Source organism: Pipra filicauda, unplaced genomic scaffold (assembly GCF_003945595.2).
Source record: "Pipra filicauda isolate LSUMZ 115617 unplaced genomic scaffold, ASM394559v2 scaffold125_size2111803_pilon, whole genome shotgun sequence".
Classification (NCBI taxonomy): domain Eukaryota; kingdom Metazoa; phylum Chordata; class Aves; order Passeriformes; family Pipridae; genus Pipra; species Pipra filicauda.
Genome location: NW_024103718.1, coordinates 1,514,399 through 1,531,162, shown reverse-complemented (window position 1 = coordinate 1,531,162; position 16,764 = coordinate 1,514,399). Strand labels below are relative to the sequence as shown.

General features: G+C 39.1%; 1 protein-coding gene across 3 annotated transcripts; it reads right to left on the bottom strand.

Moving 5' to 3' along the window:
• Positions 1 to 469: 469 nt before the first annotated feature.
• On the bottom strand, positions 470 to 16,068 carry BIVM (basic, immunoglobulin-like variable motif containing). 3 transcript variants are annotated; one of them, XR_003542434.2, is made up of 12 exons: positions 15,984 to 16,068; positions 14,126 to 14,727; positions 12,564 to 12,690; positions 11,826 to 11,921; positions 11,630 to 11,734; positions 9,702 to 9,796; positions 8,284 to 8,416; positions 5,950 to 6,021; positions 5,028 to 5,111; positions 2,930 to 3,026; positions 2,323 to 2,480; positions 1,875 to 1,963 (listed from the first exon to the last, which is right to left on the bottom strand). XR_003542434.2 is itself a non-coding variant. In XM_027730748.2 (11 exons), the coding sequence occupies exons 2-11, from the start codon at positions 14,613 to 14,615 to the stop codon at positions 1,673 to 1,675; spliced, it is 1,590 nt and encodes a 529-aa protein (XP_027586549.1). In that variant the 5' UTR covers positions 14,616 to 14,727; positions 15,984 to 16,068; the 3' UTR covers positions 470 to 1,672. The 3 variants fall into 3 exon arrangements, 2 of the variants coding, with proteins under 2 accessions (XP_027586549.1, XP_027586550.1); XM_027730748.2 differs by lacking the exon at positions 2,323 to 2,480 and having other exon boundaries at positions 470 to 1,963; XM_027730749.2 differs by lacking the exons at positions 2,323 to 2,480; positions 5,950 to 6,021 and having other exon boundaries at positions 470 to 1,963.
• Positions 16,069 to 16,764: the final 696 nt, after the last annotated feature.

Below are 16,764 nucleotides of genomic sequence, written 5' to 3'. Positions count from 1 at the left end.
TCTCCATGTCCAGAGCAAAATAACTCTAAAACCAGTTAAGCATAGCAGCCGGCTACCATCAGAGGAGAGTCCCTGTTCCTCAGTGTAACTATTATTAAGCAAAACTTAGGAGACATACATATAACACCGCATATATGTCTTAAATCCCTGAAAGAACACAGTGCAAGTATTCCAGAGAAACCTGAGCCCTCAGCTCAAACTGAGCTTGCAAAAACAGCTCATCTGGAAAATAAATTTTCAAAACCTATGGGTTCTGTTCAGTCGTGAGGCTGCAGGCTTTGGGAAATTAAATATCAGAAGTTAAGTCACATTGGCTGCACAGAGCAACTACTTTTTATGAGCAAAGAGATCCTACCTCCAGGATAACTTTGCTAAAGCAGTATTTGCAACTGATCCATTGCTTACCTACTCTGCCGAAGACCTTTTCTAAATGTACGGTCACCGTTCCCATGACAAATGAAAAGCAAACAAGATAGAAAACAAATTTTATTGAGTGAACAAAAGTCTAAAAGTCTCCCATTTTTGGTTAACAAAAGCAGCAACCTACAAAACCCCTGCATTCCATGACAAATCTTTTTATGTCAAAAAATTAATCCTTGAGCAGGTATGAACATTTGTACACAGAACATTGCAACTGTTGAGATGTGTTTGGGCAAACAACTAGATAAATTTCAAATCAGGGAAAACAAGAAAAGAAAAAAATAGACTGCACGTGGACACCTGAAAAAGCTTGAATTGTTTGCTGGCTGAGAGGTATATCATCGGGGCTGTCAGCACTTGCACCCCCTTCATACAAAATAAAAAGAGCAGCAGAAAAAGAACAGAGATTTTAAGACTGAACAAGAAAAAGAACTGCCAACAGAACATAGTGTTCAGCTAGCTCATTTGGCTAATGGTAAATGCAGCTTTTTAATACTGAATTTCACAAGCTCGTGTTAAGTGAGTCCGTGTTCTGAAGAGGCTCCAGGATAAGAATTCAGCCACTATACCCACAGAGCAAAAGCAACAGAGAAGTTCCATCCTCAAAAAGGCAATTCCCCACAGTCTAAAACAGGCAACTAGATAAGGGAAAAGAAAGTGAGAGCTGCTTCTCAAGATATGATTATCTGACCGACAGAAGTCTAATGAGAACTAAATGGAGAATGTACATTCCCTTTGTAAATCCAAAAGGTTTTCTAACCCATGTGATTTTTTTTTTCCTTTGCACTGGATATGGGCAGCCTTAATAAAATTAAGTGTTTAAAAGGAAGGCAATGATTACTTTTATCCTTACACCATTTGCAGAATAACCCTTTTTTATAAAGTCATACCACAGTTTTTCATGCTTTTGAACACTAAGTATTTTCAATGAAGTCTGTTTATTACATTGGCTAATTTCAATCTGTTCTTTTGTTTTCACAAATCAGGACATAATACAATTACTTCAAAAGAAATTATTGATTTTGCTGTCACATTTACCTTTGATTGCAAAAGTACAATAATCTGTGCTTATCTATCGCTTTACACATCAGATCTTGTCCACTGCAACCATATCATCAGATTTATTTAATAATTATGAGGCTGTATCTTATACCATAATTTCTATTCATATGTATTCTAGGACTAATAGATCCCTAATATGTTTTGATTAAAACTAACTTTGATATATCAACTCTATCATCTAAAGTTAATTTTAATCATTTTCATCATAATCATTATAACTCTGATACCCACTGTTCCTCCTCTCTCGAAGATTAGATTTCTTCCATGTAGGTTCTTGATGAAAACTAGCACTGAAAGATCGACCCAGTCGTCCATGTTGTTTCTTAGAGATATTGTCTTCACTCTCAGATTTGGAAATTCCTTGTCCTTGTGTTTGGGATTGTTTATTCTGTCTAACATTTCCAAATGGAAAATTCCAAGGACCAAACCGTTGCCAGTTAAGTCTCTGAAAGGCAATGATGCAATGAAGATTTCCTCCAACCTAATCAAAGTAAAAAGGCTCTTTGTTAAATGCACATGGGTGCTTTTCTAAAACACATTGATATTTGACATCAACATCTTGGCAAGTAACACAATCATTTCAAAAAAAAAAAATACACAAAAAAAGGCAACAAGTACAAACCAGAAAAAAAACCAACAACAAACAAACAAAACCAAAAACCAACAAAAAAACCCCCAACACAAAACTATATACACAAACAAACAACTCGCATCAATCAGTTTTTAATTGTATCCCAGATTCAATTACTGCCTTCTTTCTCATCTTTTTAAGTTATCCATTTTATCTTTCATGGGCCAGTGTTGCTTATCTTCTGCTAGTCTTTTTTACTTTCTAGCTACCTTCTCAGAAATTATGTGTTCTGGTCCATTCTGATCTTGCTGACACAGTCTTCCATAGGATCTTCACGTTTGAAATTATCTCTTCAGTCTATTATTTCTCATAGACTTGCAATTGGCAAATCACAAATACATCTTCCACCCATGAGATACAGCCCTATCTATAGGAAAGAAAGCCACATGCATTGACACTAAGTCTGCACAAGGGATAGACATGCATTCTTTTATGCCTGATCCTACTCGATTTTGCCTTGTTTCCTACTTAGAGGAAGCTAGAAGGGTCATCCCCCAAAGGGTTTGTAATTTGGCTGCAGAGTATTACTATACTTGCTGCAGCTACATTTTAAACCAGCACAAGTAAATATTGTGACCAAATACATTGTATACACACATATCCTGGTTCATCCTGGCATATGCCAAACTACTGCTGTTCTTGTCCTACAAATAAATATAAAAGATGCTGGTATGCAAGTACCCACGTTTTACTTTTTTTCTTCAGCAACACTTCACAACAAACTTCTTTAGTGAAGTCATCTTACACTGCTGAAGTAGCAGTAAGTTTGCAAAAATCTACCACGAATTTCCTCCCATCTTAGTAAGTTTACCTTACCTTCTTTGTTTTTCGATGCTGCAATCCTCTCTCTAGGTGTCGAATATCTAGATATTCTGGATTTTGAGTGTTTAAGTCAGTGACAATATCTGCCCACCTACAGAATAAAATTATTACTACTCAACTGACATTTAAGAAATCTCAGCAGGATTAAGACTCAGGCGTATGTGCATGCAAATACAGATCTGTAGCTTTAAATGGTCTTAGCAGTGATTTAAAGATAAATGAATGTGTAAAGATATAAAAGCCTCAATATCAGAGACATCAACATAGATATAAAAGCGTCACGTTTAATCAAAGCATTCACAGTGATTATTCCTGCTCTTGGAAAACACCTTCCAAAATGAGTGAGAGCACCATGAGTCATTAGTTACATTCCTTACGCTTACCAATTCATCAGTTTGTGACAGGAAGAAGCAAAGTGTGGTTTAGGCAAGTAGAAACATTAGCTTTTCCTTTACTTAAACCCCTCTTACTCTTTCGTATTATTTTGTTTAAACCCTTGGTTTTTTCCACACATTAAATCTGCTTTTACCAGACAGCTCTTGTTGTAACTCACTCCTCCATTTTATTTAAATCTAAACTATCGGTTGAATCCTTCTCCACTCACTCAGCTCTTCAAAGATTCATAATTCCTTCTAGCACAACTGAAACAAATATCTACATATTCCAGACCTCTTTAAACCTACACATCACCTTTTCATTTCTACCAATACCTGTTTCTCTCTAACGCCATCCTCCAAGTTCAGCAAATGCATTTATACCCCAACCTTTGCCTTCCTACCTTAAGCACAGAACCTTCTGCTAGCTCTCATTGGGAGTGTAGCAAAAGACAGAATGTCTCCACAATCAAAATTAATATTACAAAGGTTTTTATTATGGATTCAGAAACCTTTTCTTGTGCCATTTGTAGTTTATATACCACAGGACAAAGTTCTGTCATGGAGATCTATAACACGACACTTCTCAGCACAATAACCACATGCATAATGTGATTTTAATTTTGTTGCACCTAATCTCATTAGTCCAAAATGCACAATTATTTGCAATTATGAACATAGTCACATCACTGAAAAAAAACAAAAATAAAAGAAGTAGAATCATAGAATCATAGAATAGGTTGGGTTGGAAAAGACCTCCAAGATCATCAAGTCCAACCCCTGATCCAACTCCAATTACTATATCATGGCACTAAGGGCCACGTCCAATCTCTTTTTAAAAACCTCCAGGGATTGTGAATCCACCACCTCTCTGGGTAGGCCGTTCCAATACCTGATTACCCTCTCTGTAAAGAATTATCATTATAATTTGTTTTCACTGTTCTTCTCCTAATGTATCAAGAAAAATCACTCCATAATTAATGTGGGGGTAACAGAGATGCTATTTGCTAAAACTTGTATTTTGGCCATGGAACTAGTTTCTTGAGAAATACTACTATTTTGCACTGTTCCCCGATTTCAGAAATAATACTAAGCATAAGTTAAGCTGATAAACTGTACTATCAATTTATCTTGACAAATATAACTAATCGATGAAATTTCTACAGAGCACCCTCTAGTTCTTCTAGTCTGTATGTCTAGTTTAGACACCAACTTTGTAGGAGCCAAACCTCATCATAAATGTACTGTTTTAATGCACAGATAAGCTAATAACACAACAGAGTACAGGCTGTAACTGCACCTTAGCTAGGAGACCTTGGTAGCAGCAGAATATCCTGTGCACAGCCCAGACACAGCCTGTGGATGTCCTCAGCTGCGGGGTAAACTCCTCCAAGGGCCGTACAGCCTGTAACTGGCACCATTGCAGACAGGTGAGGTGTCTTTTCTTCCTGACTAACATGAGATGTCACACTTAAGAGAAATGGGCTTTGGCTTGCAGCAGCCCACAGGTGTCTTGACAGGTGATATAAAACTGCAGAGCCAACCCTAACGTCAAAACACAAAGTTTCTCACTGAAGCACCACCTGTTTCTGTTTGATAGATATATCTATATATATATTCATTCAAAAGAACTAAAAAGTCATTTGTTGACCCTGAGTAGAGAAGTACAAAGTGTTTTGAAAGAAAACATTGTTTTATATTCTTACCAAGTAACATACCTTTTGCAGTGTATTGTTGGATGCTTTCTGCTCGGCTCTCCAATTAAGATCCAATATTCTACTTCTTGCTGCAAGACACGACCTCTGTTCAACAGAAGATACAATCCTACTAAGATTTATTGTGTATACTAAAAAGATATATTCACATTCTGCTGTTCTTTTTAGGATTTTCTAATGTTTAAAATTGTTTCCTCAGCTCCTGTGCTATATATAGTTTGCAATTCCATACAGGGAACCTTTCGTTTCACAAGGCCTGGAAGCAAGCCTTGTAAAAGCTACTGCATATTATTTGGGAAGAAGACAGATATTCATTAAAAATAGTGTTACATGGATGAAAGGCAGTCTGGTATATGATCTAAATATAAATATATAGGTAAAACAGAAATAAGAGCTGTGGAAAGCCACATGAATGTGGAACAAACATCCTCCTCCCTATTTGTGATTGTCTAACAGCCATGAAAGAGTCCTTTCCACCATTTTTAAACCATACCTCCACTGACAGTTGTTACTAACAGCTGTAGGGTAACCTCTAGAACACAACTGGTAACTTCAAATGCTTCCTCCGAAGCATCCAATACCACATATTAAAAATCCAAACCCTTCAACAGATCAATTTCAAGTTTGTGATCAACTTCCAAGAAACTCAAAGCCTGCAGTAACCTTATCAGGGAAAATTTGTGACAGGCACCATGAGATACACAGGACAGTTCTGTGACTTCCTGTAGATAATTACCTCATGAAAAACTACTTCAGTTTCAATTGTGACAAAACCTGAGATTTTTCTGCCTAGGGTATTAGACAGCATATGGCCTTAGTGCTTACAATAATCTGTTTACTTATAAAAAATTCCCTGTAAAAAACTAATGTATGCCATCATTGCACAGATGGGAAACCAAGACACAGGATAGATTAATAGACTTACCTAAAGTCACACTGGAAGTCTGTGGTTGAACTGGGAACCGAACCCAGGTCTCCCGAGTCCAAATCCAGCAACCTAAGATCATACAGGAAGTCTGTGGGTGACCTAAGAACTGTCTCTAAGCTCAGCCTAGCAGCCTATCTACTTAGCTCAGCCTAGCAACCTGTCTACCCACTGCTTTTGGAACTGAAAATGTTTCTTAGCTTCATTTTTAAAGAAAAGCTTAAAACAGATAAACAAGAACTGCTCCAGAATCTATAGAGTGCTCTGGAACTGAAACACTTTTTTTTTTCCCAGTAAGATCAGAAAATACAAAGAAAAGGGGATGCTCTTCTGGTCTGACCTCCAGCCTAAAGTAAGGCTATGAAAGCTCTTTGAACTTATTATTTCCCATTACATTTTTAGAAGATAACTCCTGTTAGGAAAAAAATGTAATACTGACTTAAAAATAACATCACTAGTGAATAAGAATCTGTTTCAGCCATGGGTAAAGGACCGAAAGTGTCCTCACTTATTACTAAACAATGTAAATTCAGATTAGTTATAAGGCATGTTCTGCTTCCACACACTGGATCATATTACTTGGCAAACTGCATTTTTCATCTAGTAAACTTTTTTTTTTTTTACTTTGTTTTTCTAGTGCAGATTCTTAGTAACTGATTGAGTAAGTAAGCCACTAATGTTTTGGTAAATTTAAGCAGACTGATGTATTGGATTTCTACTTGGGGCATATTTTCTACACACTTCTCACAAACATGGCACATCAGTGAATGCAATCTTAATAAAAAACTGTAGTCTTTTGTTCATATACTAAAAGCTTTCATTAACCTTATGGTGAGACTCACTGGGAACAAATTAGATTCATAAGATTATGCTTTATCACCTCAAAAGAATTACCATTTTGAACTCCAAAAGCAGAGCTATCATTCTCCATTCCTTGACATGACCACACCTCTTAACAGCTAAAGTCAGACTGCTTAGCAAGCAAACAGCAAGACTGAGACTCACCTTATACCAGTGATCTATTCTATTAATTGGTTAATATTCCCCACTATTGGTATCTGCTAATTGTGTCAGGAATTGTCTTCTTATGCTCTATGATAATTCTAATAAATACTGACCAATGGTTGAACCTCGAGAAAGTCCAACAGAAACCTCCAGTACATACTGTGTTTGTAACTACTCTGAGAGAGGAAAAACAGTTTAATATGATTCCGCGAATGAGGTAAAACAAACTACTCTCCACAGGAGAGTACATGGAGTACTCTACTACATAAAGCAGCAAGGTAAATGTCTTACAAAATATAAATAGTGTCAGCATTAATATTTTCAAACTTAAAATCTGTGAGTTTAATACAAGACTTCCCCTAAACTCAGTATGAGTACCAATGCTATTATCCTCTTTTAAAAACTAAATTTAATTGAAATCTCTATCAACTATTGCATTATATTATCCTGAGCAACACGGCCCTGAGAAATCTGAAATTATTCAGGTACCTGTAACTGTATTTTTATTCTAAAACAACTGGCATATTAAGCTTCTCCTGGTATTTTAGAAGTGCTCCAGCATTCCAAGCATTGCTTAAAAAAGCCAAACAAACTGTGATAGTCCAAAGATCTCTTCTAGCTTCCCTCCCCCCGCCCCCTGCCAATTCCTGGTAACAAATTATTCAGATATCTTTACTTTTCTATGCCTTACACTCCAGTAGTTGCAGTTTATCATCATTATTAGCCAACCCTGCAAAAAATGTATGCAACCACCATCCTACAATATCTACACATTCCCTGTTCTTGCTATATACAAGTGTAAATTTTGTGTAAATTTTATCACATCAACCCCAGGATGGACTGATATCACTGTAGGCTTTTTGATTCTAGTTTATAAAGAAAAATTGCAACATACACACACTTCTGTTTTCCCCTCCAAAGTATCTGGGAACAGACTGCCTCCATAATTAGCTGGCGTTTTATTCTTTTGCCTTAAAATAAAGCATTTGACATTTTTTCAGCCCATATGTTTTTATTTTTCAGACTAGTTACCTTCACTTGTCCTTCAAGTAAATAACTACCCTTTCTATATCTGGCTAAAATGTCTTTAAACAATTTCTGGGTAGCACTCATAGTTTTCTGTTTTAAATTCTCTCAACCTAGTCTGCTTAGTTATGCTTAATTTTAAGTCAATCCTTTCAAATTACACTGTAGTGTTTTGCTAGCTCAGCCATAAATGTCTTTTTGAGATACAATGAAATGTTACTCAGGGAAGAAAAATGGTATCAACTTGCAGTAAATTTTCTGCATGTTTCTTCACCTAAAATAAGCATAAACACAGTATCTTACCTATAGGCTTTACTAGCTTTTACTGGGGTTGCTTCAAATCCAATTGGGCAAAAATAATGGTTTTGGCAATGGTAGATGTAGGCCATTGATTCATCTTTCAGTCCACGTGTGAGCTTTGCAAGGGCTCCTGCAGCTACAAAGAAAGATCAGGTTACACGACAGGGCGTGTAACACCCTGTGCAACATATTCAGCAAAAAAAAAAGACCTGTTCGATAACAGAGAGTACTTATACTGCTTTTTTAAATGAGAGGACATGACCTGACAGGCATGCACAAAATACAGTTTTGATCTCAAACTTCTTGTTATTTTTGAGGAAATTAAGTACTATCTGCCACACAGTGTGTAATAAGAAAGTGTAATGTAAAGTATGCTTAGTTGCTTAGTATTTGGATAAAAACAGTATTAAAATTTATCATTCTCGGGAAAAAACAAAAAAAAAAGAACCAAAAGTATCTCTCGACCTTGGAAATACACACTGTAACACAATGCAGTCCTGCTGCCCCAAGTCACTGGTGGCACATATCAATGATACTACTGAAACCACTGAAAGCTTTTAAATGTTTTGGTATCCCTAGCTTCTTGGAGATTCCTAGTCTTAGAAACACATTTGGGCATACCCTGCTTTGTAATGTGACCACAACACTCAGTTTCAGGAAAAGACTAGAAGAGGCATTGAAACATGACAGAATTTTCAAATGGGATACCACAAAAAAAAAGTTATTTCTACTTTAATAATCTCCCCCAAAACTTTTCAGTGGGGTCTTATGCTTTTAAATAATATTTTAATTAGAAGATAATTACCCAGACTATACCAAAGGCTAGTAAACTGGGTATGAAAGTAATTTTTTTTTTTTAGGTAGTACACTTAAAAGTAGACATAAAAATGCAGCCTCATAAGCTAATTGAGAATAATCACCTAACTTTTAGAGACAGATGTTAGCCAAAGTCATGACTTCATTAGCTTAAAAACTGGGTTTTTCAAAAGTATAAAACATTTATTAAGAACTAATACTTTTGTGTTGGACATTCTGAATTTTTATACAATACAGTTTTCTAAAAAGCTGAAACAAAAATGTGTTGTTCTCCCAGTGTATGACAACAAATAAATCTTCCCAAACACAGAACCAGAAACGCAGTGTTCTCCTGGATACTTTAAAATTTCAGTTCTGTGATAGCAGAATATATAGTGCAGAATGTATAGCACAGAATATATATTATCATAATAAAACTAAAAATGAAAATTTTAGCAAAATAGGAGAAAAAGTAAAAACAGAAAAATCAGGCTACTTGGAGCTTCTTGATATCTTATCTCAAACTGGAAGTACTACTTACAGACTTTGTCCTGTCACATGCTACACACTGCAGGATTTTTCAGTTTATATACTGTAAGATGAATGCTTTAGGATTAGCTACGTACCAGTTTCTCCAGCTGTCTTGTTCTTCCCATGAGGTTTATACAGAACATATGAGCATCCCTTGATATGGAAGTGATCATTTATTTGCCTAAACCATCTGAAACAATAAGCTTAAAGATTGTAGTAACTCAAGAGTGATTAAATGCAATTTTATTTTCTCCCGCTCTTCATGTCTTGACAGTTTAGGAAAAAAGGTTTTTGTGTGCTACTAAATACCTACCACACCAGTATATAGATAGTAGATAGTACCCAAAACAAACAAAACTTAACATATCCTAGAGAAAGAAATAAATATGCAAAGACTTTTCCTTCACTGTGCTTTTCCAGACCTGACATAGATCTATAATAACCAAAGATCTGGATGTGAAATGTTGGTCCTATTGTATTCAGTCCAGACACCTTTAATTTTCAGTTGCTCAGCCTTTAGAAAGATACCAAATTCTGAAGTGCCAAACTTCAACCATGATTTGTAAGCTACACAAATGAAATCTAAGATACCAGAAGGAACCCTTCAAGAGAGAGACTGCACATCATTTTTGTCACATAAGCTTCACAAAGCCTGAGTGCTACAGGGGTCCCATACTGCAACTCCTCCTAGGAGCAGTAAATGAGGACAGGCCTGCAATTTTTCCATATTAGAAGATTCAAATTCACATGCCTGAAAGATAACACCTCATTCATACAGCTATGTTGGGTGATGGGGTTGGCTCCCAGTCCTCCTGTTTCCCATTCTGCCAAGTACTATAAAATTATTCGACCAGGCAGAAAATAAAAATAAAAAAAAAAAAAAAAAAAGAGTAGCTTCCCTGAAGTACACAGGATACTCACAGGGGAAATCAAGGAATTACAAGTTTAACTTTTGTCTGTATAGACTGTTGACTTAAAGAGACAGAGCATTTTATCAGCTTGGCCTGCAAGGGTCACTATAACCTGACATATTCCTGAAGAGATACAAATCCTGTATCTGTATCTGAGTCTCCTAAGGCAGATGAGGAAATTTTCATGACACTTTTCAATGATCTAGCCAGTATGCTGGCTGGAGAACAGACTGCTGACATATTTTCAAATCCAGCACCAACCTGCTGAGTCAAACACTATACATTGCCTTCAACACTATATAGTGCCAAAAAAAAAATTAACTAAATCAAATGCAACTCATGAAGCAAGCAAGAACACTATAAATTTTTTTTTAATTTCACACCAAAGCCCTGTCAGATGTTCAACACTCAAGTATAATATGCTTCTTGGCTCTGTTTAATCCTAAAATTCCTTTAATATAAAACAAACAAAAAAACGTATAAAGATTTTAGGTCTAACTTATAAATAACAGGAAACAGCAGAGCAGAAGTGATAAAAAATTTCAAAGTTGAAGTGTTCTGTGGCTTCAGCCCCATGTTTCTGTTTCGTTTTTTTTTTCCTCTTCCTCCTCCTGAATAGTTCCATTGCAGCAAAGCTGGAGCACTATCTCATTTTCAATTCTTAAATTATATTTTACATAAAACTACTAGTGTATCAATTGCCTTTTCAAGCTGTTTCAGTGATATTAGCAAGCATTTAACATGCCTTTTCAAAAACAGGAAAATGAGTATAAAGAAAAAATTTCCTAACCAGGAGACTGGACTCACGAGTATTATACAACCGCTAAACAAACTGAACGAAAAATCAAACAGAATTTCACATTCACCTGACCTGTGTAGCAACACCACACTATATAAAATGGCCAGTGCAAACCACTCTCTGAAAAGTGCCTTTGGGCGCTGTCAGAGTACCCAGGTATGCTTCATTATTCTAAAGCTTAAGAGGACTAACTTGTGTTAGCCACTTTTTTTAAAATAAATGAACTGGTGTATTTTTAAAGGTTCTATCTCTTAGCTTTATGTTATTTTTGCATAAATTAACAATTTAGCTACATCAAAAGAACCAAACGTACCTCATTAGAGTTGTATTTCCAGTGAAGGGACCAAACCTAATCTCCTCAAATGGGGGCTGAAAGCCCAGTATATGCAAAGCTTCTTCTTGAGTGATGGGTGGTAAACTAAAAATGAAAAAAAAGAAAAGAAGTAAATAAAGTAATTAGTAACATATTTTAGACACTCAAGAGGCAAAGCAGTCTATGTCTGACTTACCTTCCAGCTCCCAGTGTACTATATAAGAAATTCCAGCAAGACACTAACGATGAAATGCCACAAGAAGTCTTGTATTGAGGTCGGCTAACACAATACCTTAAACAAAAAAAACCCCAAACACATTAATAAGCATTCTTGATTTAGTTATAGGACCAACCTGAACTACTTTTCTGTGTGCCACGTCACTGAAGTGTCATGTTATAGTGGATGTTTTTATGTCACCTGTATTAAAAAATACAAACAAAAAACCAAAATAACTGCATTCTTTGAAAAATAAATTGAGTAAATATGTTAACCAATTTCTTTCTCAGATGCTAGTACGCTATTTTATATTAGTCAGCCAAATTTCCAACAGCTCCACGGGAGTTCTGTACAAATGATCCCACAGGAAAAAACGGTAATGCACTAATAGTGTACAGTCTCTTCTAACATGTCAACTTGCAGTAAACTGCATCTCTACCAATTTACTAATGAATGTCATTCCAGATCGCAGATTCCCTAAGCTAAGCCTCATTTTCTATGTCACAGACATACAGATTCTTTAAACTAAGTGAATTTAGTGAACTATATTCATATGATAATAGGTTGTATAGACACTGTATGTATGCGTAGCATATCCCCATTTCTCCTAAAAAATTTATGAAGACGTTATTAAGAAGTTTTAAATCAGGTAACTAGCAACAGTGTTTAGTGATAAACTGTATGGGAATAATTCTAAACACAATTCAAAAATACTACCATCTCCGAAGGTCCAACACTTTTCTCTCCTTCACATCTTCAAGAGCTGAACGCTGAGGACACTCTCTGTATTGTTTGCTTTTTTTGTCCACAGACTTTTTCTTCATCCCTTGTTTCTTCATGTTGCCTACAAAACAGATTTCAGAAACAAATGAATGTCTAGTTTACCCTCCATAGCTTTCTTCTTAAATACTTCTACTAATAGCATACAGCTCAAATAGAGACACTGGTTGTGTTAGTAAGTGCCAACTGGGACTTTAAGTGAAAGGAAAAAGCTCAAATATATAATCAAGATTGTCAACAGGTTTGTAAAGCTGCCATTAGCTCTGTAAACAACATGGTGTTTAGATCATGAACAGAATTAATGATGTCCTGCCCAACTGTTTAGAGAGATAAGTCAATCTGATTATTCTAATGCGTTAAATCAGCCATCCCAGAAATAGACTCACACCAACATGGACTTCCCATCTCCTAACATTAAATGCACGTGTAATATAATCAAATGCTTGTTTTTCACTGCCAGCCTTGTAACCAGCTTCTGATGAAAGCTTATATGCAAATTCAGTAAGAATAATATACACCAGAGGTCTCTTCCTTCTCGTAAGCCACGGAGACAGGGAAAAACAGAGAGTTGAGCCACATTGTACAGCAGAAATATTTTTGTCCTATTTTGAAGCCATCACATCCAGATAAAATATACCACATATTTTAGAAATTATGACCATCCTCTAAGACATTATAATTTACTTCTTACTTTTATTTAAGGACACTTCATGTATACATGAAAAGGCAACGGCAACTTGCCAAACATGTTTTTAAGTTTTGCTGAACAGGTTTCATACTAATGTAGAGAAAACAGCAGTTTGACTAGCTAGCCAAGCCATTAAGGAAAAAAAAAATCCACAGCACGCTCTAGATAAACAGAGGGATTGTAGGACAAAGAAAACCAACTGGGTATGCAAGTGTTTGATTTGTAGTTGCAATCAGTGACTAGGCAGAGAAAGAACACAGGAGGTAGCAAAGGAGCCAGTTTTAAAGGATCCCTAACACTGTGTACATGTAGCAAATTGAAATAAATAAAATTCTGTTACAGAAACCTACTGTTTTCCTAGGCAACTGTCATGATTCCATTGTCATAAACAAACCACATCTTCAAAATACATCTCTGAAGTATCTTGAAACATTTCTGCAAGTGACAAACCTGTACTTAACAGGCAAAAGTAATCATGGCACGATGCACTAGATCCTAGTAAAATTAAAAGAAAAAAAAAAAACACTCCAAAAACACAGTGGGGAAAAAAATAGCAGAAACCACCCCAAAAAAATAAAAAAAATACACAGTTAAGTAGAAGCCAGCCTGTTTTAGAGCCACTTCCCCAGGCAGCTACATCTGACTTTCACTCCTCTTATCTCACCCTCTTCTTTTCCAATGAGCAGGTTCCTTGAAATGAAGTAGAGGCTCTTCTATAGCACTTCCTCAAGGGATACATGGCCAGCCCCCTCCACAAACAAGCTGTAAACATGAAGCCTTTTCCTTTCACATCAAAACTCCACCACCTCACCTGCTTTGTTCTTCAGATTTGTGTTCACACCATTGAACTCCGATTTGTCTATTTCCCATGCCAGTGGAAGCTTTCCCAGACTGCCAGGCAGGCTTTCCAAGTCAGCATCTTCACTGTAGATTATCTCTGAAGCACCAGTTTGAACGCTGAGTAAGTTAGGTGTGTTATTTCCAACATTTAAGGCAGCACTGCCTGACAGGCAGGCACTAACTGAAGCACTTGGGCTTTTACAAATAGATGTTACTCTGTTTAAAAAAGCATAGTCTGAGCAGATGGTATAAAATTTCTCTCTTGTATGAGTCACAGGACATCCCCATGGATAATGCCCATCTCCCCTGGATACCAACGATGCAGTGGAGCTGTCTGACATGCAGTATGGCTTCACAGGATCATGAAGAGAAGCTTCTGGGGATTCTTTCCCAGCTCTGTTTTCAGTGTTTCCATTATTTCCAGAACCATTTTCCTTTTCATCTTCTGAAATGGTAGGCATTGAATGATACTAAAAGAGTATTGCGCAGCTAAGAATACTTTTTCTTTTTGTTTAACTACACCAGGGTTTTCATCATTGCCTCCATTGCCTCTGCAAGGTATTGACGAGGCACCTGAAAGAAAATGTGTGTCAATCAACATAAAATAGACACAAAGCTTATCTCTGAACTCATAGCCAATCAGATCTGAAATACCCTTCAAGATATACCACAACATACATGGTGTCGTTCCCCAAGCATCTCTAGAGCTCTACAAACAGCACTTTTTATTATTTGAGAGTTGCCAAAAGCATACACCATAGTGATACTATGATGAAGACATAATGAGTAATTACATTTATAAATGAGCATACAAATAAGAAAAAAATAAATTAAAAAATTAAAAGCTTCCTACATTTATATAGTTTTGGTTGACTCTTCTATCCCTTACAGTAATAGTACACTGTTAATGTTGAGTGCAAAATAATTTATACAAATTAATATATCACAGAACAGCAACTTAAGATCACTTAATTCTGCCAAATCCTGCATACTTTTGCTGCAAGTGGAATGTAGGTGTACAGTTACCGTAACTATAACCTCCATTGATTGTAAATTGACAACACTTCCCTCAATCTGTTCCACTGCTTTCCTCCTATGGCTGTTAAGGATTCCCTTTATTTTTATGTGCCTCCTATCCCTCAAGACGTGAGAAAGAAAAGCAGGTGTTGTTTATGGTAGCTAAGAATTACCAAAAACAAATTTAGAAAAGCTGGCTGGCTTGCTCTAAACGATCACTTTTAAAGGGCAAGCCGACAGCGTGTGTGTTATCTGTCATCTCAGCAGCTTGCACGTCTACAGACACGCGCCGCAGATGGGAACCTGGCGCGAAGGAGGCAGAAATTCCGCTCCAGAGCCGCCTCCTGCGACACGGGCTTCGGGTCGCTGCCCCACACCCCAGCGGCGCACCGGGAGCGGCTCCGGCCGCCTGACCCCGGCAGGGCTCCGCTGGGCACATCCCAGGGACACACTCCAGGGACACACTCCAGGGACCCGTCCCAGCCCCCGCCCGCGCCCAGCAGCGCCCGCCCGAAGGCAGGCCCAAGACTCGCCCCTCGCCCGCCCGGGCCGCTCGCACAGCCCCGCCCGGGGCGGGGGGCACCGGCCCCGGGGAGGGGCGGGAGCGCTGGGGCGCTGCCAATCGGGGCCGCGGCTCCCCGCCCCGCCTCCCGCGCTGCAGCCCGCCGGCTCCGGAGCGCACAGCCGCAGGCTGGGGGAAGGGGGCCCGCGGGAGGGTGGGTTTGCTTCCTTCTCGGGCGGCGGCGGGGGCGGCAGCGGGGCCGGCGGGCAAGGCGGCTGCGACCCCGCAGCCCGCTCCCGGCCCGTGTTACCTGCGCGGAGCGGGACCGCCCGTGCTCCCTCCCCGGCCGCGGCGGAGCGGGGACGCGGCGCGCCGGAAACAGACACGGCCGCGCGCTCACCTGCGCGCCCCCGCCGCCCCCCTCCTCCTCCGCGCCGCCGCCGCCGGCCCGCACCAACTCCTGCAACCGCGCGGGGTGGCGGGAGGCGCGGGGCTGCCCGGCGGCGGCGCCGCTCCCGCGGCGGGCCCTCACGGTGCCGCAGAGGCACCGGCCGCTCGCCGCCCGGCTGGGCCGTGACTGCGCCTCGGCGCTGTGAGAGGCGCCTCCTTGGCCGCCCCCCCCCCCCCACCTATACGCCCTCATGGTCTCGCCCGCGGGGCAGGCGAGGGAGGCAGAGGAGGGGCAAGTCAGGGATGGCGGGAAGGGGGTCTGGCGTTGGTAGTAGGCACAAAGCGGGAAACACAAAGCCTGAGGGTGCTGGGCCTGTTCAGCCTCGGGAAGTGATGTCTGAGAGGGGATCTCATCAGTGTCTATAAGTATCTGAAGGGAGGGTGCCAAGAGGATGGATCCAGGCTCTTTTCGATGGTGCCAAGCAATAGCTCAAGAGGCAGTGAGTGGGTAGAAACTGATGCACAGGAAGTTCTACCTTAATATGAAGAAGAACTTCTTTACTGTTCAAGTGACTGTGCACTGGAACAGATTGCTCAGAGAGGTTGTGGAGTCTCCCCTACTGGAGATACTCAAGAACCATCTGGATACAATCCTGTGCCATGTGCTCTGGGATGACCCTGCCTGAGCAGGGAGATTGGAC

What these genes read in the sequence shown, in the direction of transcription:
- BIVM (XM_027730748.2), bottom strand. Translation starts at nt 14,615, where the DNA reads ATGCCTACCATTTCAGAAGATGAAAAGGAAAATGGTTCTGGAAATAAT. An exon ending in AGTACACTGGGAGCTGGAAG is followed by an intron (nt 11,735 to 11,825) that starts GTAAGTCAGACA and finishes TTTCATTTTTAG; the next exon opens with TTTACCACCCATCACTCAAG. An exon ending in CAAGACAGCTGGAGAAACTG is followed by an intron (nt 8,417 to 9,701) that starts GTACGTAGCTAA and finishes CTTTCTTTGTAG; the next exon opens with CTGCAGGAGCCCTTGCAAAG.